The sequence below is a fragment of the Martes martes genome (genome assembly GCF_963455335.1).
Source record: "Martes martes genome assembly, chromosome: 15".
Taxonomy (NCBI): Eukaryota; Metazoa; Chordata; class Mammalia; order Carnivora; family Mustelidae; genus Martes; species Martes martes.
This window is the reverse complement of record NC_137903.1, coordinates 63,549,072-63,566,711: the sequence shown is the minus strand read 5'-3', so window position 1 is coordinate 63,566,711 and position 17,640 is coordinate 63,549,072. Positions and strand designations below refer to the sequence as shown.

Sequence of the window (17,640 nt, the reverse complement as noted above, 5' to 3'; positions counted from 1 at the left end):
AAACAGCCGTGAATAAAACGCAAAACCTGTCTACATAGAACTTTACATTTTTTCTGGAAGACGCAGAAAATTAAGACGACTCTAGTAGACTCTAGTAGGTGGCATATGACATGATTCGTGGTTGGCGAAAATTAAGGCAAAGAAAGAACCGAACTGACAGAGGGTTTACTTTTTTATCCGCCGGGGAAGGTCCTCATCTAGGTCGAAGGACAGGGGCCGAATTCGGAATTTGCCCAACGGGGAACAGACCGAAAAGGCGGGAAGCACCGGCCCTGCAGGCGTCGCTGCAGCTCTGGCTGGTCCCGGGTTTAAGTACGGTGTGGGCGGGGCCAACGATACGACTCACGTGACTCGCGCGGGCGGGAGGAGGAGGACTGAGAAAACGGCGAATTTACTCCTCACTTTCTCTTCAGGAAGGCGGGCGGAGCCGAAAACCAAACAAAAGTCTTTTGAGGGACTGGGGGCGGGACAGACCCGAGCGGACCGAGCCTCCAGCCCCGAGACTCTCGCGTAATTGGCTTTTCGGTTGTTGGTCACTGTGGCAGGGCGGTCTGCGGTCGGGTGAGACGTGGGGAGCAATGGCGACCTTTGTGAGCGAGCTGGAGGCGGCCAAGAAGAACCTGAGCGAGGCCCTGGGGGACAACGTGAAACAGTAAGAGCTGTTCTGGCACAGCCTCCGGGTCCCCGCGCCGGTGCTCCCCTGGTTTCGGGCTGCCGACCCACGCTGGAAACGCCCCCCCCGCCGCCCCGAGGCCCGTGCTGCCTCGCGTCGCGGGCGGCGGGGCCTCCGGGCTTCTCTGGCCGGGGCCGGGCTGGCAGCCCGAACTCGCCCAGACGCTGGAGGGGCCGGGCCTCCCGGGCTCCCTCGGGACTCGGGCGGGCGCCTTCGCCTGGGACTCTCTGCCCTGGGTGGGGCGGGAGGGGCGCACTCCACGCCCGGGGCCTACTGAGCGGTTGCGGGCCCCTGCGCCGAGTTTCGGGACTCGTGGGGCCTGCCCGGGGCCGAGTGACCCGGAGCCCGACGCGCCCCGGCGGCATCGGGCACCGCGCCTGGCGGCCCGCCCCGGAGGGCTTCCTGGAGGCGGGAGCTTCCTGAGGTCGGGGATGCATAGATCCTGCGTTATAGAGCACTGACAGCATCGCCGCGGTTATAGGGATGATCTCAGTGACGGACGTTGATCACCTTTTAAGCACCCTAATGTACTGTCTCATCTGATACACGCATCGGAGATGTGAGGTCCGTCCGGTTATTATTCCCATTTGATAGACGTGAAGACCGAGTTCTAGGGAGGTTACGTAACTCTTCAGAAGTCACCAGGCCTCCCGTGCCTGATTCCTGGCTCTGAGGCCTTACAAGGGGTTCCAGAGCGGCACGCACCCAGCCAGACCTGGGTTACAGCAGGGGACCGAGTCCACCGTCAGGGCCGGTGCTGATGGCGGGATGAACCAGCCGTAATCCGGCCGAGGCCGAAGCCAAATAAGATATTTCAGAAGTACAAGGACGAGTTTGGAAGTTTTCAGAACATTAATCATTATTACAATTTTATTTTTTTTTAATATAGGAGACACATTTTAAATGTTTAAAATTAGAATGCCTGTGTTGTTGCTGCTAGATGGCTTCTGGGATATTCCACACATTTGCATTGCTCGGTAGATGGTCCCTTAAAAATAATGTTGCTGGAGGAGCAAGGTGTTTGGGGGGACACTTTCTTATCTTTTTCTTTATATTCTTTATTATGAGCAGACTGAAGTTACTTGGATGTCATACATTAATTTGGAATTTTTCCTTCTTGTGAAATTTTGGGGTGGCGGAGTTGACATTCTGCTTTTTATTCTAGCAAGATACGCAGAATTCCCATGTAAGACCTTTTGAAATACTCATGACCTAAACCGAATAACTAGAAACAAAATATAATTTTTTTAAAGACTTGTTTATTTCTTTTAGAGAGAGAGAGCGAGCGAGCATGAGTAGGAGGGGAAGAGAGAGTGCCAAGCAGACTCCTCACTTGAGCACTGATCCTGTCCTGGGGCTCAGTGTCACCCTGAGATCATGACCTGACCCGAAATCAAGAGTCTAACACTTAACCAACTGTGCCACCAAGGCGCCCCAAGCAAAATATAATTCTTAAAGATTATTTTAATATTATGAACGTTAATCAGACTTCTACAAACACTAGCATTAAAATCGAATCTATTATTTTGGCGTAATTATTTAATTTTTTGTGAACATTTATTGACTCCCAAAGATAAAATAGTCCACCTAAAATTACATCTTAATATTCATGTTTACTGTCAATTTCTTTGCTTATTTGATTGAAAATTATTTTAATAAGTAAAATTAAGTTTTCACCACTCATTAATTACTATAGTTTGTTACTTTTGTAATACCGACTGCTAAAATTTACATTTTTTTAAGCACAATTGACTTTTTACTGTTACGTTGAGGATGCTTAAAATATTGGAAAGTGTTTCCATAATATAATAAATTTGAGAGACCTGGCTGAGTGTGATTTACTGATGAGATGTGATGGTGACTTCTGTGATCCCACAGATATCACACAGGGTTGCCAGAAATTTGAAGTTAATATTTCCTATTTGGTCTTTAAAGGCCAATGCTGGCTATCAGATGTTGGTTAAATACAGATGCGAAAGCTAAATTTGGTGCATCTGTAGGGTGAATCTCCATGAACAATGCGATCAAAATACGCTTTTGTGCCAGGAATAGCTAGTGGCATAGTGTGGTTTTGTATTTTTCCATTCTCTCACTGTCTTTTCCTCCTGCTCCTTAGAAAGTGCCTCTTGGTTGAACACTATAATATTGCTCTATAGTGGTGTCTCACATTTCTTCCGTGAGTAGTTTGCTTTGGTTTATACAACCTGGCCATTCACACATGGTCCTTGGTGGCAGGTAGAGCAGAGGCAGCGTATAAGGAACCCAGATAAGAGTTGTTTTCTACTTAGTTAGTAGTCCGAATGTCCTTTACGTCAGGTTGCATGCCCTCATCAGCTTCTAGAAAGACGTGGCCTTTGCTAGTTAATTCACTTTGTGTCGTACCCCGGAGAGTGTCCTGTGTAGAGAGGTGTTGGATTTTTTTGGGTGACTCGATCATATGTATTTAGTTTTCTCTAAGTCTCTCCAGTGCTTCCTGGTCTGACCCACTTGTATTTCTCCCCCATCATCCTCACCTTCACAGAGGCTGACTGACTTTTTCCTCAATTAACTGTTGAGAACAGTCGTTTGTCCATGGCTATACAGCAAGGTAACACAGAGACCAGGGTTGGGGAGCAGGTCTTCTAGATCTTGGAAGGGGTGCTGGCCCTTTGGGCCACGAAGTTTGCCCCTGGAGACCGGTGGTATCATGTTGGCAGAGCTTCCTGGTAGAGCCTGGTTTTACTTAACAAGTTCGCATTCAAAATATGAATGTATTTGCATCTTTCTTATAAAATTGTGACGCAGGGTTTTTAAATAATGAAATTTGTCTCTTGTTACTATCTTTCATTGGATAGAATGGGACGGGAAAACACTTGTTTTTTTCTGTGGAGCTTTATCTCATTTCATAATTGTTCCTGTCCTTAAAAAAAAAAAAAAAAGGCATTTAAGTGTCCATTGTTGGGAAGTTATCAACTAATGAGTGTGTAAGTATCAGGTGAGAAGTCATGCCAGACTCTAGAACTTAACATATTTTGCTGTCGAGTGAAATGGGTCTTAGGCAGCTTCGACTGCCTTAAAGCTAGTTTTCTTCTGGAAAGAAGGAATGCGTGTGAAGCCGAAGCTTTGCGTGCGGTTACTTGCGCACGTAGCCGGTTACATACAGAGGCACCGACTCGTGGCTTGAAACGCATCTGTGTTCAGAAGCCCTGCCAGGGGTATAGTAAGCCAGTGAGGGCATTCAGCCGTCTCGTTTAGAAATCTTTTTTTTTTTTTTTTTTTTTAATTTTCTGTCAGGAACTCAAGTGAGCATCAGAAAGTAGCTAAGTGTGAATTGAAAGTGATTGTAAGACATGGACCGAGTACCTCTTCATTCTGCTTCATGAGGAAGGGGCAGCTTCCTTAAACCCTGAATCAGGGGCCGTGGATGTGGAGAGTCGTATTTTACTCCTGTTTCTAATCTTTAGGTATAAAGGATCAAATCTCTCTCTCTCTCTCTTTTTCCTGCTAGTTAACTGGAACCTGTTATGATTAGTGGTTGGTTTTCACTTTAAAAACCACCAAGTTTCACATATCCATGGGTGTTTTCTTCCTGGTGAGGCAATTTAGAAACTCATTACTTCAGCCGATTAGATTAAAACTTGAGTTCATTTGAAGGGAAGGAGGTTATAGGATCAGAATGAATGACCCTTTCCCAACCCATAAAACATACACCTTTTAAAATATAGATCTTTTTTTTAAATTGGGGGATGATTGACATATAACATTACATTAGTTTCAGGTGTGCGACAAGTATTCTGTGTGTATTGCAAAATGATTATCACAGTAAGTAGTTAATATCTGTCATGATACATAGTTAGAGTTTTTTCTTGTGAACTTTTAAGATCTCTCAGCAGCTTTCAGATATACGATATGGTATAATTAACTGTAGTTAATAATGAGAATGCGTATCTGAAATTCATATTTAAGTTAATACTTTTAATAGTAATACTTTTAAAATATAAATCTTAAATGTAGGATTCTGGAGGGGTCATCTTTTAGAAAGGTTAACAGTGAGGAAGGAAAGGTACAGCTGTGGTTTTTGACTAATTGATTCATGAACCCAATTATGTGACTACCTGTCAGTCCCTTTTGGGAAAAACTTTTCTTCCTTCTCCTTCGGTCGGTATTCTGATTCCTAGGTGTGTTGGTTTTCAAGGCTGCCATAACAGAATACACAGAGGGGGCGGCTTAAACAACAGAAACTTGTTTTGTCATCATTCTGGAGGCTGGAAGTCTGACATCAAGGTGTCATCAGGGCTGTTTTTTCTGACTCCTCTCCCTTTGGCTAATAGATGGCCACTGTCGGGTGTGTGTGTGTGTCTCTCTGTCCTAATCTCTTCTTACAGGGATACCCATCACATGGGCTTAGGGCCCAGTGTGGAGATGCTATTTTAATTTAATTTCCTCTTTAAAGGCTTTGCTCCAAATAGAGTACTTCCTGGGTGCTGGGGGCTGGGGCTTCAACATATGAATTTGGGGAGAGGAACACAACTGAGCATATTATACAGTAGGGAATGCACGATTTCCTGCCCTGGGTTTTGGAGCAGGTAAGGCGAATTTGGGAAAGAAGCAGACACCTTGGTTCTTAATACTGCTTCTGCCTTTGCAGGTACTGGGCTAACTTAAAGTTGTGGTTCAAGCAGAAGATCAGCAAAGAAGAGTTTGACCTTGAAGCTCACAGACTTCTCACACAGGATAATGGTAAAATAATTATCTGGGGAGTTATTTTACTGTTCTGAAGTTTTCCCGGACTTGTAATAAATGGCAAATAAGTAATTGCAGTAATAAATTGCGATATATTTTGTAGTCTTCTTAGTTAAAAAAATAAAGTTGGGTTTTTAGTGGTATGTGAGATTATTTTAATACTATGGATATTTAAAATAAAGCGGAAAGAATGGCCGGGTAGGGGATAATCCAAAGTCAAATAATGGTTTTCTGATGTTTTAAATATTTTGTACTTGACTTGTGGCAATCTTCCCTTTTTCAGTCCATTCTCACAACGATTTCCTCCTGGCTATTCTGACGCGTTGTCAGATTTTGGTGTCTACACCAGGTAAGGGAGTGGAAATACTTCCGGGGACGTCCATCAGCAAAGCCACGGAGCACGGGGCTTTAGCTTCCTTTAACAGATACATCTGTTGCACGCAAAGGAAAGGGTCTTTGACCCGCTCGGAAGAAAACCTTTATTACGCAGGCGCAGCTTGTTTCTTAGAACCTTCGTAAAGCCGGTGATTTCCCTGCGCTTAGATTGACTTTGGTCTTTACTCTCTGCTCAGCTTAATTTTGGATGACTTAAACGAAGGACACATGAGGAAGAGGGTGGGCAGTCAGGATGCAGAAGGGAGGGCAGCGGGTGTCAGCAGCGGGTGTCAGGAGAGGGTTTCCGTGACACAGGGAAGGGGAGTGAGGGTTAGGTGCAGGGGAAGCCACGACATGGGGTGGAGACCTGGACTTCGACCGTCTCACTTACATTCTCGAGTAGGAGAGTAGCACCCGGAAGGTGAGAGCTGCCGCCTGTTGGAGGGGTAGGTAGAAGCTGGTCCTGTCACTTCGGCCTAAAGAGGTATAGATAGAAACAGTGACTACTGATTTTTTGGAGCTTAAGTGGTGCAAGTCACTTCTTTCAACCATCTTGTTTGAATCAAGTAGTCGAAAATAAATAATTAGATATATTAAAAATTTGCCTTGCAGTAAAACTTACCCTGAGCTCTTGTTAAAAACTGGGATTTATAGGGCCCTCCTGCTGTAGATTGAGTATTTTTGTTTTTAAAGGACCCGTGGTGATGGTGCCGGTCATCTTTATATAGAAGTGACTACTAGGACTTTCTGTCATTTCCCTCTGCTAACCTCTACTGTATGATAAAGAGCTCACGTGGAATCTCCTCCAGGCCAAGCCCTCACACTCGGAAAAGCTGTTGTTGGCGCAGAGTAGTGAACAGCGAGCGTTTGTTTGTGGGGAGTGGGGTCAGGCGGGGCTGTTTCCCTGAGCCCACCCGCCCCGTGCTGCACGTGGTCACGGGTGTCTGATTTCTCATGTTCTGTTTCCTTCAGACGGGGGTGGACTTCAACCAGTTAGGTTGTAAAGGTGATCCACTCCTCTGCGTAAAATTTATCAGGAAAGCCAACATGGTGAGACCTAGATCGTGCTTTTCCTGTCGGTGTGTTCTGAAAAGTGCCGTGCGCGGAAAGGGCGAGTGGTGGGACCGGGAGTGAAAACCCTGGCTGAGAGGAGTCAAGAGACTTCGGTGCAAGTTGAGGTTTTGCCGCTGGTTTAGGTGGGATAGGTAATTATTGGGTGTTCTTGCTTTCACACTTACAAAATACAGTAAGATTTGCCCTACAGATATGTATTAAAAAGCGGACAAGAGAACAGTGAAAAAGTGCTCTTGAAAGTAAAAAAAAAAAAAAAAGCCAAACAAACATGGAGTGGTATTAGAGTGTTAAGTGGCTGATTTTAACTAAATAAAGCCTTTGATAGGCATGAATATTTGTTACTGGTTATTTTAAAATAAAGGATGAAACGTTTGGAATTTGAGAGGTTACTTCTCTATCAGGCCTACAGTTCCTTAAAATGAAATTAATGGTTGCTGGCATCAAAGAGATGATTTAAAAGTGAAAAATAGAAATAGTTCTTTGTACGTATACTACTTAGGGGTGGGTTTTCTGTTTTCCTAAGCTAGGCAGGAAAAATGATTTTCCATAATATCGATAGAGCGACTGTAGTGCAACAGACACGGTCTGTCATTCTTGTTAACCTTCACAACAGCTGTTTAGGGTAGGTATTAGCCTCCTTTTTTATGGATTAGGAAACTTTAGAGAAAACAAAAGGAAATTAAAAGCAAAACTTAACTGACACCTTCTGCGACCAGTAAGTGGAAGTGTTGGATCCACACTGAAATCTGCCTGCTGCGGGAGAGCTGTCCTTGTTACCCGTCCGACCTCACTCACTGTGCTGCCTCGCTGGGACTATGGTCACACATCAGCAGCGTCACCCAACGCCCAGGCCCTCCGGCAGGAGTAGGCTTCGCTGGGAGTCTTCCGCGATCAGCTGACCTCATCCGGGAGACTGGGTGTTCCAAAAAGACATTCGAAGTGGTGGAGAGGAGGAACTTGACTTCCCAGACAGTCCCTCCCCCGCCCCCCACAACTTTCTAATTCCAGTCTAGTTAATATGCAGTGCTATGTCAGTTTCGAGTGTACAATATAGTGATTCAACAATTCTGTACGGTACTCATACTCATCATAAGTGTCCAGACAGCTCTTTTTTTAACTGACAAACTTGGAGTATTTTTTTTAAAGCTTTAAAAATTCATTCCTCAAAAAACATCAAAATGGAAGTAATGTTTTTGCTTAGATGATGAGTGGCCTTTTTTTTTTCCTATCTTATAAAAATTCGGGGGGGGTAATTTTTTCAAGTGTACTGTAATGAGCTTGGATTACTTTGCTTTTTTTTTTTTTTAACCTCTAAACTATACATACACTCAGGGTTAGAAAGAAATGATACAGACGGTCTTATAATGAAAAGTTTTTTCCACTCCTAGACTTGTTCTCAAAGACAACCACTTTGTTTCTTGTTCTTCTGATAGGACTTTGATAGCTCCTCATTGGAGCTTAAATCTCTTTCTGGATTTACTGATTTTAGACATCTGTCTTAATGCTTTGTGTTTGTAAGATTTCTTCAACTGTTTCAATCTTTCTGTCCAATGCATTCTTTTTTTTTTTTTTAAGTGTTGTTTTTTTTGTTTTTTTTTGAAAGAGAGAGAGAGAGAACACAAGCAGGGGAGGCAGCAGAGGGAGAGGGGGAGGCAGGCTTCCTACAGAGCAGGGAGCCCGACCCCGGGCTTGATCCCAGGACCCTGGGATCAGGACCTGAGCCGAAGGCAGACGTTTAACCCACTGAGCCACCCAGGCGTACCTCCAGTGCATTCTTTAATTCGGCAATTTTTATAATACCTTCTTTTTGTTTTATGGATATACATCTTTTCAAACTTCTCTGAAGACACCAGTTAGAAATTATTTGAAGTCCTTTGTGTTGCCTGAATTCTTTAATCTGGGACCTCCGTTTTCCGTTTGTGAGCTTGGGCTTTCTGATCATGTTACAGATTATCGTCCGATGTCTGGTGACGCGTGTTGAAGAGTGAAGCATACGACGCCTGGGGGTTTTGTTGTAGAGGTTGCTGACGGGAGGCCAGCTCGGCTGGGGCTCCTCACATGTCAGCATGCGGAGAGTTGTGCTCTGGGGTGCCAGCATCCATACCAACGACCTCAGGATAGCCCAGAAGTTTTGTTCCGTTTAGCTAGAGGAGCGTTCTCCATCCTCTTGCCCCCCCCCCCCGCCCCTTCCCCCTGCTGTTATAAACACTGCGCTGGGCCGGCTTTGGGCCCGTGAACTGCCCATGAACTCCAAAGGGCCCCTTACTTGGCTTAGGGCTCTACTGTGGTTGCTTGGAAATTGTAAACGTTTGAACAGGGGACCCTGCGTTTTTATTTTGTACCAAGCACACTGCTAGGGGTGAGGGAAGGGGTTTGTGTACGCGATTTTTGAATACAGACCTTCCATTAATCTTGTTTTTAGCCTTACTGACCCCTCCGGTTTCCACTGTACTCACCTTCTCCAAATCCAGACTCTTCGTGGATTTCTGCTGTGCAGGTTGACTGATTTCTGCTTTTCCCAACCTTGCCTAGCCAGGTTACTGCTGGATTACGGCTTCCGTGTGTCTGCTTATAATTCGGCACCTCTTTAGCTCATTGTTTTTTTGTTTTTTTAAAGATTTTATTTATTTATTTGACAGAGAGAGAGAGAGAGATCATAAGCAGCCAGAGAGGCAGGCAGAGAGAGAGGGAAGCAGACTCCCCGCTGAGCAGAGAGCCCGATGTAGGGCTCGATCCCAGGACCCTGGGATCATGACCTGAGCCGAAGGCAGAGGCTTAACCCTCTGAGCCCCCCGGGTGCCCCTCTTTAGCTCATTGTTGGAGTTCATTGGGCTCTCATCTTGTTTCACTCGTCTTCCTTTTTGTCACCGTTGTGGATACATGCTGTTTGCTTTTCACTATTACCATTTTTAGTTTGTCTTGGAAGAGAGAGGAGATAAATTTGTGTGCTCTGTTCGCCATCTTGAACTAGGAAATTCTGTCCTTTTTTGATACTACTGCTACTCATAAGCAAACAAAGCACCCAATAAACATTAATTAAAATTAAAAAAAACAGATTTGTCTTCATAAAGGAGTAAGTTCGGTTGCAGCTGAAAAAATACGATTTGAGAGGATTCATAATTTTGTTTAGAAAGTAGAAAGAGAAGATCTGAATTTAAGCATTTATTATTTAGTTTCATTACTTGAGCATTCCATACTTTTTTAGCCCAAAATGAAAGCAAACTTAGCAGTTGACAACTGTCATTATTTTCTCTTACGGTTATGATTTTTCTCTCTCACAGAGGGTGCTGGATCTTTGCCCTGGACAGGGGGTTCTGCAGCTAAACCTGGAAAACCAAAGGGGAAGAAAAAGCTTTCTTCTGTTCGCCAGAAATTTGATGTAGGTTGTTATTCGATAGATCTTGGTAACAACTGATTTAAATGCTGGTGTGATGAAACTGGCTTTCATTTCTAAATAAATCTTAAAATACTGGTAGTAGAGTTGAAAAAAGGGGAGCATGATTCGGGGGGAAAGATGTTACTGTATTTGAAGTTGATGAGAGTTTCAAAGATTCTGAGTCCCAAGTATCTGAATTTTTATAGTTCCAGTTTGTTACAACATAAATATTAATATGTTTTCATTAGTACCTCACGATTTTTTAATGGTTCAAAAAGTATGCCTGTGTTCTTTCTCCTCTTAAAATATTTTTGTGGAATGAATAATGTTTCTCCCATTGAAGACTTCTGTTCCTGGTATAGGATGCTTAGAGGTCTCTGGCAGGATCCTGGTGATGCCCAGCTAGGCCCTGAGCCTTTGGGGATCAGCAGAGAAGTCATGAAGGGGTTTGGCTCTAACACTTGTAAACATTTTAGAATAACTTGCTTTTTTGTTCGTATTTGGGGAAGAAAGTTTCTCAAAAGTATTCCTTTTATAGATTTGACTGGTTGTTGATAGGTTTATTGATTAACATCAACAAACCTTTATTGCTACCTTTGCTCTGTGTTTTCTATCAATCATATTCAATCCAGAGGGTGTCAGTATCTCCAGAGAAGCATACCTTGGTTTAGAAAGGGATATTTGGTATAAAATACAGTTTTATACTTGGAAAATGGAAAAACAACCAGTGTTCTTTCTGTAATACAAACTTTAAATGGGGACGGGTCATATTCGCTAGCAGCAGCTTATCTCCCACCGATGACAGAGAGACCAGATGGGCTGTCTGAATGTACCCGAGGAAGGCAGAGGTTTTATGGGTGGGACAAGATTGGGAAACACTAGTTTATTTTATTTTTTTAAAGATTTATTTATTTATTTTAGAGAGAGAGTGCACACATGTACTCTTCTAGGAGCCAGGGGAGGGGCAGAGGGAGAAAGGATCTCAAACAGGCTCCCTGATGAGTGCAGAGCCCTACTTGGGGCTCAACCTCATGACTCTGAGATGATGGCCTGAACTGAAATCAAGAGTCAGATGGGCACTTACCCAGCTGAGCCACCCCGGTGCCCCAAGAAAAGCTATTTTAAATAATTAGAATGATATGTTTTAGTGAGATTCTGTGTTGAGGATTTTAAGTAGATGATATAAAATAGTTACACTGTCTGGTGTTCTCTTGGAATACCTGTTATTAGAGGTTATGTTGGTTGGCTAGGCTTTTAGAGCGTAATTGGAGTATTACTCTCTATTTCTACTTTCAGAATTTGCTTACTTACAAGTATACTCTGACTTGTTTAAAAATAGTTTTATGTTTTCTCCTTTCCCCTACTTGTATTTTTAAGCACAGAGCCATGTATTTTGTGATTACCCAGGTGCTCACTGAATAGAACAGACCACTGTGCGCACTGCCCCCGTTCCCCTTGGTTCACGTCAGCGTTATTACTATGTAATGGTGTGACTCTGTGATTATTTGTGCATGAGTTACTTCTTTTTTTTAACACCCTGTGGTATGGTTTTGGTGGCATTAATTTGTGGGATCTCAAGCCGTAAATTGGTTACTTTTCTTTGCATCATTGCTTGCCACTGTGATGAATAATTTTGAAAAGTTTTCTTACCCATAGCATAGATTCCAGCCTCAAAATCCCCTCTCGGGAGCCCAGCAGTTTGTGGCAAAGGATCCCCAAGATGATGATGACTTGAAACTTTGTTCCCACACAATGATGCTTCCCACTCGGGGTCAGCTTGAAGGGAGGATGATAGTGACCGCCTACGAGCACGGGTTGGACAACGTCACGGAGGAGGCGGTCTCAGCTGTTGTGTATGCGGTGGAGGTTAGTTTGCTGGTGACAGAAACAATCTTACAGGTTGCGTGTAACGAGCTTGTGTGTGTTGTTTAAAGTTGGGACTGTAAGAAAAGAACCAAATGTTGCCATCTTGGAGTTGTCATCTTGAAATTGTTTTCTTTGGAGGAGGGAAACACCCCATGGTCCAAGCAGTTGCCTTCAGTTAACAGCCTAAGCTCTTCAGAAAGGTTAATTAGGGCATAACACTTCTTCTTGACTTGGTGTTTAATTTAACAGGGAAACCGTTTTGGGGGGGGGGGAAGAGTTTGAGAATCGTAAAGATTAAAATCACTGGTGTTTGCTGTGGCACAGCATTTAAAGAGCATTTGACTTGGTTTCCAAACAGTGGGATTCTTGTCTCACCACACTCTTCCGTTGATCCATTCACTTTATGCATTCTGTTACTGAACAAGGTATATTGGGTTCTATAGGGCCTGGGTATGCCAGGCGATATTGGGTAATTCCCAATACTTGGGGCCCTCATTTCCTCACATGTACCTTAAAGATCATAAGAGCTGTCTCATGAAGCTGTAAACATTAAATGAATTCTGTGTGGAAATGACAGTTTATATCATTCAGGCCTGGGTATGAGATGATCTTACTGGTGTAGTTGAAACACCAGGCCTGATCCCGACTCCCCCGTTGCTAGCAGTAGGCTGGGACCAGCTCTGTCTCTTTATTTTCACGGACATTTTCCATTCCCCTCTTATGTACTTGGTGCTCATAAAGAGATATTAAATACCTAATTTTTTGCTTTTTCCTATATATCTGTTGTACATGTGGCTTTTGAGAGAGCCAAGGCTCTTCATGCAAGGATTTTAATAGATGGAGCATTATAACCAAAAAATCTTAGATCTTGAAACTTTTTGTCCTATTTTTAAACCGGATTTCAAGGTAGCTTGCCTCCTTTAAAGAGTTTCATGTAATTTTTTTTTGTACTTTCATTTAAAGCTATCTGAAAACCCTTTTTTGAGAAAGGAGCCAGTTTTGGGGGTATAACTAACTCCTTTAATAAATTACATGTAGAGCAAGCCCCTATTAAATAGAACTAAATAAAACTAGCACGGCTCCCTCCTTCGTGTACGCTCCTGCTCCGGCAGGGCCCTGGGGCTCCGGGGTAAACCTTCATTTGGTTCCACCATATGCCAGCCTGTCTCATGCCTCCGTCCGCTGAACGCCAGTAAATGTTTTTTGGTCAATGGAAGTTTTATGATTGGCTTTTAAACAGGAGTTCATGCTGTTTCTCCTTTCTTTACTTGTTTTCACAGAACCACCTGAAAGATATATTGACATCTGTTGTGTCCAGAAGGAAAGCTTATCGGTTACGTGATGGTCATTTTAAATATGCCTTTGGGAGTAACGTGACCCCACAGCCTTACCTGAAGAACAGTGTTGTGGCTTACAACAACTTAATAGAAAGGTACGTGATCGTGCAGCCCTTCTTTCTAGCTGGTGTGCTACCGTCGTGTGTCCGATCGCTCTTAAATGATTGGTTACTGCGTTTCTATAAGTCTAAGTGCCTTTGCGAACAGGGCAGTTTTGTTTTCTGGAGCTGCATCCTTGCCTGGTAACTGGTGAAGTACTTGGTGCTGTTTATCGGAAGTGAAGTTGCAGAGGCTGCCACATGCGGTGCAGCGTGAGTGCCTCGCCTCCTCCGAAGTGGAGCGGAGCCGTTCCCTGGGGCGGTGCGTTCTGATGGCTCCTGAGGGCCAGCCCCCGCCCGGTGGTAGCAGCAGGCCTGCCCTCAGTCGGAAGCACGCCTGTGATTGTTGGGTCAGGGCTGGGTGTCTTGATGGTGGGAGGAGGGGTGGGAAGGGTTTCTCTACCTCCTTGAGTGGCTTCCGTAGCTGTAGCTCAAGACAGTGGCCTACGCTGGGTTCATCACATTGCTCTTGGCCGACCTGGTCTCGGCCCCTGACTCCAGGATTCCTCTGTCCGCCCTACGTGGAGGGCTCCCAGGACTTGTAACATCCCGAGTCATCGCTTTATGAGATGACCTGGATTACCTTTCATCTCACCCACGCGGGGTCTGTCTTCACCCCTCACCTTCCTTTCTTCCTGCCCAGCAAATAATTTAGTCCAGATTTTAATCCTTTGGGAAAGAAAAAGCAGTGATGTAATTTTTCTCATGGTAACTGAAGGGACTGAATTTCTTTGAGCGCCAGTTAGCTGCTTGGTCAGGGAGATGACAGGGAGGTACACGTTCAGAGAGAAAAGTGTGACTGGGAAGGCCGGTGGGAGGGATGTCGGTGAAGAACTAACAGGAAGGGAAGGTAGAAGGTGCGGTAGGAAGCGGTGAAGGGTGGGAAGCTGAGAAGAGAGTTGGACACAGCGAAGTGTTAACAGCTAACAGCGTGGAGGGGGTTGAACCAGAGCCTCCTTCATGGCTAAAGACCTTTAGGTGGCTCACCAGGGCCCTGGGAAGAGCACTGTTTATACTCAGATGGCCGGATGTGAAGGTTTCCACGCTCAGTCGCGTTCAGGCCTATCTGCGTGGGAGTACTTGTTCTCTTTTGTAAGTCATTCTTTTCTAGGAAACAACAACAAAAAACAAGAACAGGGGTGTGGGGGGCTCCCTTAGTGGCTGAATGCTGGGAGTAGTGTCTCTGACCCCGCCAGGCCTCCTGAGCTGCCCTCTCCCCCCACTGGCCGGTCCCTGGAGGGCTTCTGCCTCACTGCTGGCTGCTTGGTTCCCCAGCAGGGCTGCCTTTTCTGATGCCCTTACCCATGCTCATACCCCGCTTCTGCGTGTGTCTGAGTTACCTCCTCACTGTTGTGTTACCTCCGGGATGGTCTTCAGAATTGTGTAGGTCATCTCCTCCAGTTTTATGATATAAAAATTATGCCTGCCTTCCCTGCTGGTACTCTATCTAGGTCCTGTTTCGGGAAATTGGCAGGATTTGGATTTTCTCCATCCTCCATTTTTGCCTATCGCTTGTTCTGTGCTGTATCTTCTTTTCTTGGATGTTATTTTTCAGCCCTGTTGCCTCCAGGTACATTTTATCTTCCTCTCTCAAGTCAGTTTTTCAATTTCATTTTCCTTTAATTAATTAAGGTCGCACCCCCGCCCCCCCCCCGGCCCCGCCCCGGACTAGAAGCACTTTAAGGGCAGGATAGTTTTGGCTCAGTGTCCTGAGCTTAGTAAATATTTTAACATTGTGGAGAGAGGAGTGTAAGTGTAGTTGCTCTGTGTTCTGTTTCCAGCTTGACAGATGGGCTGCCTTTAAAAATGTAAATTATGGGCTACTGATGTATATACTAGCTAAAAAGTAATTGGGTTTGTAATTGGGTTTCTTGTTCATTTTAAGATATTTTTAATAAGATGTATTAAAGTCCATTTCTATTCTAGTTGTTCAGTTGTCTCCTTCCTAGTTACTGGCTTTGTTTCCAGTCCTCCAGCCTTTTCTGCTCCTTGTGCGGGTCAGAACCCAGCTTCCCACCCGCCCCCCGATGACGCGGAGCAGCAGGCTGCCCTCCTCCTGGCGTGCTCCGGGGACACTCTGCCTGCATCTTTGCCTCCAGTCAACATGTACGACCTTTTCGAAGCTTTGCAGGTAACTCTCGGCCCCTTCGGGTTGGCCTAGATTTAGGGACAGATTCAAAGTTTCTTCGAGTTTACGAAGATGATCAGTAGCCTTTCCTCTTCCTGGTTTTGGTTTTCCGTTTTTAGTTTATTAAAGCCATTCATACTACCTTCATTTTTCAAATCCAGGGTCCAGGCCTCCTTCCTCCCCCCTCCTTCCCTCTCCCAGCCCCCACGTGCCCCGCAAGAGAAAGAAAAGAAAAAAAATCCTCTCGTTCCCTTACTCCTATTCCAGGGGCTTGCTATTTGTTTTCTTGTTACCTGGTTGGAGCTTCATTAGACTCTGGCTTGTGGTCAGTAGGTTTATGCATCTTTTGTGTGTTTGTGGATCGAAGCCTTTTTAATTTTATATGTTGGAAAAATACATACACTGAAGCGAAATCGGAAACATGCGAATATTTGAATCACAGGTGCACAGGGAAGTCATTCCTACACATACCGTATACGCTCTCAACATAGAAAGGATCATCATGAAACTCTGGCACCCGAATCACGAAGAACTGCGGCAGGACAGAGTCCACCGCCAGCGCCTGGCGGCCAAGGAAGGCCTGTCGCTGTGCTGAGTTAGGGCGATCTGAGGGGACGGGACCCTCAGCGAATTCATTGATTGTTGAGAATTGGATGTTTTTTGGGTCCACATTTCAAGACTGAAGTGTACAGTGTAAATATAAATTTTCCTATGGAAATGTGACACCGAGTACATTTTGTGTTGCTACTGTGAAGCCATTAATATAAACCTGACTTTGCTCATGACCCATGTCTCTGTATGTGTGTGTGTGTCCTCAGTTATGGGAGGAAGCACTGAAAAAATTCTGTGCCTGGATTGGAAACGTTTTTGGGCATCTGAGGCTTAGTATCCTGTGGTCTGCACATGAGGTAGATGACATCCTAGAACAAAGAAGCTGTTATAACAGTCCCCATGATCAGCAGGGACATCTGAGTTTTCAGTGGCCGCATATATTCTGTATCTGGCAAGCCTGACATCTCTGCCTTTCTTCTAAAGAACTGTGCTCTTGCATTTTGGTTGAAATAATCCACACAGTGTTAAAAATCATATACCTCCTTTAGTGACCAGTTTAACAGATATAGGTGTCTCCCCCAAAGTTCATTACAACTCCATAGAAAATAGGACCTAGAAATGCTGTGCTTTTAAACAAAGTCCTTTTTTTTGCATTAAAAACCAAAATAACAACAAGAACAAAAAACCTCTGGAATGTAATTAATCTTACAAAGTTTTTTGTCATAACTTGTTTCTTTTATAGTTGATATGCCCGAGGACTTTGGTTGGCAAGTCCATCTACTGACTATTCCTATAGAATATGTTTTAAAAAGCCCACATACACATACTAGATTTATACTTAGAAACTACCCAGTTCTTCTGCAGTATGTTTCTATCCTTTATCAAATGATAAAGTGAAAATAATTTACATTTGGCAGTGTTACTAATAATAAAGTTTGGTTTTTTTAGAAGTGATGCTTTTTACTCAGAAGATAGTATTGGGCTATGCTAGAATGTTCGGATGGGTTGTGTAGGGCTACGGGATCTATGTATAGACGGACTTGTTCACATGGTTCAGTATTTGGATCTGTGTATTTGATTTTGTACTTTAAATGTGACAAATAAACCTTTCGGGAGAAAACTTCTTTTTGTGTGTTTATTAAAATAAACATACAAGGAAAACTGCCTCCTGCAGAAGGTTGAGAAGCCGAAGCCCTGCTCTCTGAGATCTTACCAGACTCTTCAGAGGGATGCGCTAGATGAGAAAGATTAAAGAACGGGTTCCGACTTCAGCATGCCATTTCGTCCTTTTGTGATATGTAAACTAAAAAGAAAAACACCCTGGTTTCAGTTCTTGGCACAAGTCTGAGAAGTCCTTCAGAATTTTAGGTAATTTTTTAGATTGAGAAAAATTTGCAGTGGTATCTAGTGAATGTAGTGGCTTTGTTTTCGGGCTGTCT

At 44.2% G+C, this 17,640-nt stretch overlaps 1 protein-coding gene across 2 annotated transcripts; it reads left to right on the top strand.

The window, feature by feature from the left end:
- The first annotated feature begins 363 nt into the window (after nucleotides 1–363).
- TADA1 (transcriptional adaptor 1) lies at nucleotides 364–17,317 on the top strand. 2 transcript variants are annotated; one of them, XM_080824219.1, is made up of 8 exons: nucleotides 364–652; nucleotides 5,301–5,392; nucleotides 5,679–5,744; nucleotides 10,126–10,223; nucleotides 11,877–12,086; nucleotides 13,367–13,518; nucleotides 15,490–15,652; nucleotides 16,092–17,317. In XM_080824219.1, the coding sequence occupies exons 1-8, from the start codon at nucleotides 579–581 to the stop codon at nucleotides 16,242–16,244; spliced, it is 1,008 nt and encodes a 335-aa protein (XP_080680345.1). In that variant the 5' UTR covers nucleotides 364–578; the 3' UTR covers nucleotides 16,245–17,317. The 2 variants fall into 2 exon arrangements, with proteins under 2 accessions (XP_080680345.1, XP_080680344.1); XM_080824218.1 differs by having other exon boundaries at nucleotides 383–652; nucleotides 15,448–15,652.
- Nucleotides 17,318–17,640: the final 323 nt, after the last annotated feature.